The sequence below is a fragment of the Charadrius vociferus genome, unplaced genomic scaffold, assembly GCF_000708025.1.
Source record: "Charadrius vociferus isolate BGI_N301 unplaced genomic scaffold, ASM70802v2 scaffold158, whole genome shotgun sequence".
In the NCBI taxonomy this organism is placed as follows: domain Eukaryota; kingdom Metazoa; phylum Chordata; class Aves; order Charadriiformes; family Charadriidae; genus Charadrius; species Charadrius vociferus.
In genome coordinates this window covers 2265062-2274196 of record NW_009661372.1, presented here as the reverse complement: position 1 = coordinate 2274196, position 9135 = coordinate 2265062, and the positions used below count along the sequence as shown (strand labels likewise).

Here is a 9135-nt window from a genome sequence, read left to right as displayed (position 1 = left end):
TTTTCTGTAGGTGCTGGCACACCTCAAACTTCCAGTTAGCCGAACCTGCCCCTGGCTCACGGGAGGGGTAACTTCAAAATTCGTGGTTGCGTCCTCGCTTCTGCGGTCTCCGCGGTCGCCATAGGCAGTCTGGGGCTGTGTGGTGGTGTCCGCCCTGCACTGAACAGAGGGGTTTTAACCACTCTGGGGGCATGCTGTGCTGGACTTGGCTTTTGTCGTGTCCCGTCTCCCCCTTCCCATCTCTTTGCTGAAACTCGTGGTGTCGTGAGCTGTCACTCTGCGGCCGCCTTGTCGCTCCCTCATCGTTCCTGCCCGCGGCAGGCTGGGGCACCTGGTGTGGGTTAAAACCTGACCCGAACCCCATGGTGCTTCAGAGACTGCTGCCAGCGAAGCTGCGGGCCGGGATCCCGCGTGGTCCGTCGCCTTCCGACGGGGTTTGCGTGGTGATGGCGGTGATGAGGGATGGCGCTGCCCAAGGGACGGACTGGCGGGACGTGTCTCCTGGCAGCGGGATGGGTATGCACTTGGTAGTCGCCACACGCCGGCAGCTCTTCCCAAAAAGTTTTTGCTGTTGCAGGAGGTGGGATGTCTACTCCAGCTTTGGGTGAAGTAGGCATTAGATGTTTCTGCCCTTGAGTACCTCTCCACCTGCTTTCAAGAGGGAGTGCCATGCTCCTGGTGAGAGACACATGCACTCGTGAAAGCATGCCAGGGCAGGGGCTGAGCTGCTTCCTCTGGCATGGCGTCAGCTTCCCAAGCCACAGGCTGTGCCGTTGTCTTGCAACTTCATTGCCATCATTGTCTGCAATTTCATTACCATCATGAATTTGATTATTTTCTTTTGGGGTCGGGGTAAATCTCACACGTTTCAGCCTCCAAATTGTCTTCTGGCAATATATTCCAGTTTAATAATGCATAAAGTACTTTGCTTCTTCAGACCTAGTGCCTGGGGTTTAATTTTATGCCCTTTTCTGATTCTTATGTTGAGGGGCGTAGAGTATTGCAGCTGCCAATTTTCCTCATCCAAGCCACTCGTAACTTTACAGAGCTCATCAAATCACACCAGTTTTCTTTTTTTCAGCGTGCATAGTTTTTTTTTTAATCTTTCTTCATATGAAAGGTATTCTAGGTCTTTGAGCATTTTTCTCTACCTTTTTTAGGTTGATTTTTATCATTCTGCAATAGAGAAGCCAAAATTACATGCAGCATTCATGGAATGAACGCACATTACAGATGTATACCATGGCATAATTGAGCCCATCTCTTGTCCTTACCCATTTTTAATTATTTCTAACGTTCATGTTTCTTCTCTGACCTTCACAAGCCCAGAGCCAAAATTTTTGTCAGACTGCTTAGGGTGACTCCAGATGTCTTTCATGAGTGGTAGCTGATTTGGGACCCCTTGTTGTGGCCGTATAGTCCTCTCCAACATTCCAACATGCAGTATTTTGCATTTATCAGGAGTTCATTTGTCATTATATTACCTGGTCTCTAGGAATTAGGAATTCTTCCTTTCACTGTCACCACCACCCCACCGCCCCCCCTGCAAATTGTAAATAAGATTAAGTATATATAAAAAAATTAAGAAGGCTGAAAATTTATAATATTTAATTTCTTTAAGATTTCTTGGTGAAGAATCTGGCCAGATGTTTTTTGAAATTCAAAACTGCTGTACTGACCAGCTCACTAGTGTCTACATGCGTATTAACTTTCCAGAGAACTCTAGGAAATATGCTTAGGAGGACGTGGCTTCTCTATGCAAAAATTGCATCTGGGGCTACCAAATATTTCTGTATTTGATTTCCTGGGTAGAAATATGCACAGACACATGTGGTGCATAATTAGGAAGCACAGAGCCTTCAAAAAATCACCCAAGTGTGTAGTACAGGTATGTGGAGTGCTAACTGGAAGCCAGGAACTTACCGTTTGTTCACAAATACGTAATAAGCTGAAGCAACACCGTTTGGAAGTACTGGGCTTGCCGCTTAGGTGAGCAGCTCTGCCATGAATGAAGCATTCTGCTTGGGTTGGGTTTACAGCATGTGATGGACTTGTCTCCATGTGCTCTTTGAAAGTGTTTGATGTTACTGCTATCTGGGGTCATTGTTCGGTAGCCTTGGTTGTGTTGCTTACATATGCGTATCTATTTCAGGCAGTCCTTCTACTAGGTGGAATGCAAAATAGCGTGCATTTAGAAAATCTAGGCAGGCAATAACCCTTACCTAGATAACCCTGGTGGCAAAATTTGGAGAAGTGTGTCTAAAAAAAGGTTAAGAAGTTAGTGAAAGTGTGCTGTTAATACTTTGGGAGCCACACATTTAAGTATGTTGTTTAGTGCCAAGTGCCAAGGAAATGAATGAGGTGTATCAAAAGGAATTTTCTTTATGGAGCTTTTATAGCGTTAGCCAAAAGTTCAACAGTCAAAACCACACGGAAGATCAAGAAACAGTAGAAATGTTTAGTAGGAGAGCGTGAAAGAGGCATTCACATTGGAGAGACTGTGGTCATTTATTATCATCATTGGACTAATTTCTTAGCATTGCAGACAAGTAATATTTGGTCGAGTGCCACAAGGAACAGCAAATACCACATCACAGGAATACACATTGCTGTTTCCTAGAAGTTATAATAGTCTTTATGTAACTTTTTCAGAACTTCAAAATGTCTCATTTCCTGACAGCTGTTCCTATTTTCAGTAGTTGGGACATTTTTGCACGTTCAAATATACATTCATATATTTTGAACTATATTAAACTCATTTGCCTTTTTGAAGTTGCTTTTTAGCAACATCTACGTTGAAGCTTTTAGGCAATCAGGTGAATAATGTAGCCTGGTTATTTCTTTATCAGGTTTGAATTCGTATTCAGGAAAGTCACTCCTTGCTTGAGCCATGGGATTTTCTTCCCACTGTTTGTTAATTTAATGAAATTTAGGCTTTGTCTATACTTAATCATGTACGTACTAATGTCCAGAACGGTGAAGACTGTGAGCGGATAGCAAACTATCGTTTGTGGGGAGCGCCAGTACTATCCTTCCTTGTTATTCTTCACCACACTTGAATAGCACCATTGCTTTTCCTTACTTTCAGATTTGATCTTTTCTTTAAAGAGATGCACATATGGGAAAAATCTTCTTGAACACTACCTTCAAACTTGTCTCGCTGAGCCCTTTAAAAGCAATAAGAATCAAAATGTATAGTCACCCGTTCTCAAACAGTTTTCTGTGTAATCTGATTTTGGTAGCTCTGAAAGTGTTTTTCTTAAACAGCACCCTCAGGAATTGAAGTATACTGTTAACATAGACCAGCCAGAAGAAGTTTCTTACCACCTTACACTTTGAAAAGCTTGGCCTTTTTGTTGCGCTCATGTTTGTATTACTTTTGTTCTCTTCACAAAAATGTTCAGGTGTTCTTTGATGTGAAGATTGGAGACAAAGATGTTGGCAGAATTGTAATTGGATTGTTTGGAAAAGTTGTGCCAAAGACTGTGGAGAACTTCATTGCGCTGGCAACTGGAGAAGTATGTTTGCAGTTTTCTTCCACTGTGTACTCAAGTTTGGTTTGGGAAGTATTTTTTTAATGCTCTTTCACTTGTGAACTGTTGATCTTAATTCAGTGGAGCCTGTGCAAGAGTGCCATCCCCAAGACCGTGCACTGGTGTGTGTCTTCTCAGGTCCTTGGGGCTTGGTTCACAAGACATAATTAATGCGATGTTGGATATCACCACCTCAGTCTGCCCCTGCCATGCAGCTCTAGCATGTAGAGGTACTGTGGTCAGATACCAGTCAAGTAAAAACAATGGCTTTGATCACCTGAATAATACCTGCTTTGTGGCAGTGCAGCCTAGCACATTCACCTATGTCTCAGTTTAATTAGTTTCTTGCCAGTATTTGTCTCCAGTGGTGGTATATTCTGTGAAATCTGCCCATTCACCACATGTGTATTTCCATATGACTGCATAGAACTGGATGCTGTATTCATTTAAAGAATTATTTCATTTTCTTAGAGAGGATATGGATACAAAGGAAGTAAATTTCATCGTGTGATCAAAGACTTCATGATTCAAGGAGGAGACTTTACAGCTGGAGATGGATCAGGAGGTAACATGATTAGTAGCTTCAAGGTTCCCTTTCATTTCTTCGAATGTCTACTGAAAAGATGGACTAAACAGTGTTTTCCCTCATTCTTTCAGCTCACATAAATGAAAAAAAAAACCCCACCATTTGTTTTAGGGCATGTAGTACTTTTCTAAGTATCTTGGAACATAAGCTGCAATTATTTGGATTACCTGATTATAAATATGTGTAGAGCTTCCTTTGTCCTCAATTCTTGTAGATAGGTCTTTTCTGTCTGTGACTTCTCCCTGTTCAAGAAGCATGGCTTTGCGTGGTGGGCTGGACCCATGTCACCAGCTGAACTGCTCCTACAACATACTGTCTCCAGAAGATGAACGTCTCTGCCCTTCCCTTGCTCTGGCTTTGCGACAGTGCTCCTTCCCTGAGGCACTCATTGATTGCATGTATACGTGAACCAATTCAAGTCATCCAGCAGAAAGCTAATCTGTGATGAAACAGTGAAAGCACGTAGAGGGAAGGCAGGTAGGGAAGGAGTAGGCTGTCTTCTCTGGTCTCAGCTCAGCCAGTTCTGTGGAACCTTCTGAAATGTGCCTTGGGAGGGAATTTCAAAGAGGGGTAGGGAAATTAGAAAGTGAGGGTCATGCCCTCTTGCCTTATTTTTCTTGCTAAATTTAAAACCATAAACTTACTGGTGGTGTGAGTTCTGGTTGTGTGTATCACTTCTCCCTCCTGAGGCTCCAGAAGACCACTTCAGACCACTAAGAAGGGCAGTGCAGCATCTCTTGTGTTGCATTCATTCCGGCTTCTGATTTCTTCTCTTCCTTTACACGTACATTCTTTATGTGCTACAATTTGAACTGTCTGCATAAAACGTTAGTGGTTTCCCCACTGGGACAGAACAGAAAACACACATTCCTTTTCCTTTCAGCGAACAATGGGGAAGGCTAAAATACCAAAGGCATGGTTTTAGCATTAAAGGTAGGCAGTGTTTGTTTGCCTGCTAATACTGCTTATTGGGATAGTATCTGGCAGTGTTGGGAGCAGTGTCCCCATTGTGCTAGGCACTGTACAAATAAAGAATGAGACAGGCAGCCTTCTCTTTTCTAAGTGATGGTGGTTTAAACATGACTCAAATGTTTTCTATTCTGAACTATTTTAGAAATATCAAAATCCTTACGTAATGATTGTACAAATCCACACCAAGTCTTTTAGGCTAACATCTATTTGGTCTTCATGTATTTCTAAACATGTCTAAAGTAAATTCTTGTTAGGAGGAAAAGTTGTAAAAGGAAAGACTAAAATCGTCACAAAACATGGCAACCTTCTTTTTAGTGGCCATAATTATGTAATTTGAGTTTGTTGAACAGCATGAAGTATACTGTTGTTCAGTGGTGTATGTAAACAGGACTTCTGAAGGTACTCAGCTTGCTTGCTAAATTCAAAGAATAAAGCATCATCAGCTTTAAATATTCTCTCCTTATATGTGGTGTCTAGCTTATCTTTTTTTTTTTACATACAAAATGCTTTTAGTTACAGAATCACTGACGATGGAACAGTGGTGTTGCTGTACTTACTCAAACAATGAATCTTCAAGTTTATACTTTTTATCCTTTGTTGTTGCCATTTTTGAACAAAAAGGGTTTTTTTGTTGGATTTTTTTTTAAAGTGTGCTTTCTTATTTTGTGTCACAGGACGAAGCATCTATGGAGAAAGGTTTCCAGATGAGAACTTCAAACTCAAACACTATGGAATTGGATGGGTTAGCATGGCTAATTCTGGCCCAGACACCAATGGATCCCAGTTCTTCATCAGTGTGACAAAGCCTTCCTGGTTAGATGGAAAACATGTAGTATTTGGCAAAGTCCTTGATGGAATGGTAAGCTAAAAGTAGTAGCAAGATTAATCCAAGAAAATCTGCACAAATTCTGCCACCTTATTATCTGTGTTAGTGTAACTTACACCATTGTGGTGCAAAACAATCGAGTGTTTATCTAATATGTACATGGTAGAAAATGATTGTGAAGAGCCTGGAGCTGGACAATTTAGAACTGAAATAGCAAATGGTGACCGCAGAAATGGAAACTTAAATCATGCCTTTGGCTTTCACAGCTGTTGTTTCAGACCACTAACCACTGAAATCAACACTGACACCTTTGCAGATTACAAACGGAGTAAGTTCAGGTCCTCCTTTCACTAACGCTGTTAGCCATGGAATAATTGTGTTTCTACAAGCTAAAATCTAATTTTGTAGCATGTTCTAGTTATGGATAACACTTTCACTGTTAGGGTTTTTAGAATCATGTGAATGTAAAGTATACAAAGACACACATTCAGATCTGTTAAAAAAAATAATCTAGTTAATTGCCTCAAACTGTACGCAGCTGCAAAACTGATCAAAGGCCAAATAAAACTTAAGTTTAAAAATGGTACTTCCAACTGATTATAATTTTAGTAGTCTGGTTTTCCTTTTTAATTCCTAAATTTTAATTCCTAAATTATTCCATTTAATCTCTGGTTTGAAATGAATGGGGGAAACATGAAGTGCTGCACTGACCAGTTCTTTGAGGACTTTGAAAACCACATCAGAACACTTGCCCTCTACTCCCACATTCATACTGAATTCAGTTCTCATGAGCTACAGTAGTAGCTGAAAATTGTTGAGGAGAAACTTTGATTCAGTTTTAGTTTAGTTAGATTAATGGACAAATATCCAAAGCCAGGTTGTCAATACTCCTAACTGAATTTTGGCCTTTAAAAACACTAATTAGTTGCCTAGCTTGAGGCCAGTAGTTTACCTCCAGTGTGACTGGAGGGCATGGTACCACACCTAAAATCTGTGTGTGTGTGTCTTATACTAAAGATAAAAGCAGTCACCAGATTTCTTGAAGCACAGTTGTGCTGTATGATTAGAAAAATAAATACTATGCATCCTTTATGATCTCTGGATTCACTTCGTGCTCATAGGCTACAGATAGACACTGTATGTCTTAGGCCAATCAGCTGAAAGGATATTTTCAGTTGCCTCTTCATAATATTTTTGTTGGCTGAATGTTTTTATAGAAGGGCAAACAGCCTTCCATGTGCTTCTGCCAGTTGTGTGTGGGTTGCAGAGCGGCGCAACTGTTGCGGGGGGTGGGGGAAGAAGCATGTAGGAACTCAACAGGGTAAAGGTCTTTGTTCACAAGTTCCTTAATAAATAGTAATGCTAGGAGCTCTTAGTTGTCTACCTGGTACCAGACTTGAGCCACTGGAGTTTCCTTGGCTAAACTGAACTTTTTTTTTTTTTTTCTTTTTTTCAAACAGTCTGTGGTGCACTCGATAGAACTCCAGCAGACAGATGAACATGACCGGCCCCTTCGAGACTGTGTGATTGTGAACAGTGGCAAAATAGCTGTGAAAGAACCCTTTGTAGTTGAAGTGGGTGACTGGTGAGACCGACAGGCAGTATGGACTTAAGTAAAACTTAAGTCAGTTTTCTGTAAGGCCTGTTTTTGACTGATCTCAACTATCCATTGAGTTTTCTCCTCAAAACATATAAGGCTATATTTAGACAATACTTATCATTTGCAAAATACATAAAAGATGTGACCATTTCCATAACAACGTGATGGAACTGTCACGCCTTGAAATTCAAGACTTATCCCACTAAATCCTAGATCTTGCAGAAAAAATCTTGCATGAAAAATTTTAGAAGTACTTCTATTTTTTCAAGGTTTGAAATAAAGTCATTTTGTTCTCTTTGGAAATTTTTGCAGTATTTGTTTCCGCCTTTTCAACTGAAAATATTATTTTCTGTAACAGTATCAGCATTTTTAAAAATGAAAAAAAAAAAACCCACAAACCCAGAAGTGTTTTGAATAAATAAACTTTGATTTCAAATGAATACTTAACTAAAAGCTTTTTCTATTCTCCCCGCCAAAGGCTTTTTTTCCTCACCTCAGTTGATTCTGCAAAATATGCAGGGGGTGCTACTTTCCAGGAAACGGGGTTGTAAGGTTAGAGCAGAGATGGTAAATTTCTCTGATCTTAATGTGTCAGATAAAGTCCCTGCTGTCTTTCAAAAAACCACAGTATTCAGATACAATCCTGTAATCAAGAAAGAGCAGTTCTGTCTACTGTTAAATAAGATCATCAGTTAGTAACTGATAAAAAGAGAAGAGTCCTTGTTTTACAGCACGGTGAATTTTATAACACCTAGCTAATGTTATTTCTGGTAAAGCTCAGATGCTTTTTCTTGCAGTTTTGCTTTATGTCAGAGATGCAACTTCATGTCCATTATTTTTGTAATGCTTCTTAAATGACTTCTAAGCTGACAGCTTAACTGGCAGCTTTTAAACAAGGTCAGCGTAAGGTACCGCTCAGAGACAGCTGTCTTTGTTAGGCTCCCTAAAAAGTTACATAGTACTCCACGGGACAGAGATGTTTGTTTTTTTCTCCCGCGTTTCCAGTGTTTTAGAACTCAAGATAGGCGAGCCGATGCCAAGATCTGATGAAGGATTCATCCACTGGCACAGCAGGCAGCACACTGCTTATCTTTGTAGTGACTGGTTTCCTGAAGGGTGTCCTAGAACCCACGTGAAGTATACAGACTTTGCGTGGCACAGGGGAAGAGCGAGTACCACAGCACAGAGCTTGTAGGTACCTACTGGCAGCCCCTTCGCAAGGAGACGGGAAAATGCTGTGGGCAGGGGTTTACCTCAGGTCCTCCTGACACATCATTTGTAGTCATGAGTGCTTCTGCTGCCCATTCAGTCCTGGGGCCTCTCCTGAACATAAATACTGACACTTTTTTTCCAAAGACCTGTGAAAGGATTACCATCTTCTTTTTAAACAGAGCTAGAGGACAACTTGTCAAGGGCCTCTAAATTTGCCTAGTACTAGGCAATCAGACTTCCATTTCACGCCTGTTCATGTTTCCTTCTATTAACTGTTTAATGTAAAATTCTCTGAAAAACAGCGCTGTGAAGCAGTGTTAGGAAGTAACAGTGAGAATGCCTCAGACTCCCTCACCTAAATAGCTTTCCACTAGTAGCCTGAAAGCTTTCCTGGAGGTTGATCCTA

The 9135-nt window shown here is 40.9% G+C and overlaps 1 protein-coding gene across 1 annotated transcript; it reads left to right on the top strand.

Moving 5' to 3' along the window:
- The first annotated feature begins 362 nt into the window (after nt 1–362).
- Nucleotides 363–7953, top strand: PPIC (peptidylprolyl isomerase C (cyclophilin C)). The gene is made up of 5 exons (XM_009893823.1): nt 363–527; nt 3405–3518; nt 4005–4098; nt 5766–5950; nt 7378–7953. The coding sequence occupies exons 1-5, from the start codon at nt 363–365 to the stop codon at nt 7504–7506; spliced, it is 687 nt and encodes a 228-aa protein (XP_009892125.1). The 3' UTR covers nt 7507–7953.
- The last annotated feature ends 1182 nt before the right edge of the window (nt 7954–9135 follow it).

What these genes read in the sequence shown, in the direction of transcription:
- PPIC (XM_009893823.1), top strand. Translation starts at nt 363, where the DNA reads ATGGTGCTTCAGAGACTGCTGCCAGCGAAGCTGCGGGCCGGGATCCCG. An exon ending in GCGGGATGGGTATGCACTTG is followed by an intron (nt 528 to 3,404) that starts GTAGTCGCCACA and finishes AAAAATGTTCAG; the next exon opens with GTGTTCTTTGATGTGAAGAT. An exon ending in GCAAAGTCCTTGATGGAATG is followed by an intron (nt 5,951 to 7,377) that starts GTAAGCTAAAAG and finishes TTTTTCAAACAG; the next exon opens with TCTGTGGTGCACTCGATAGA.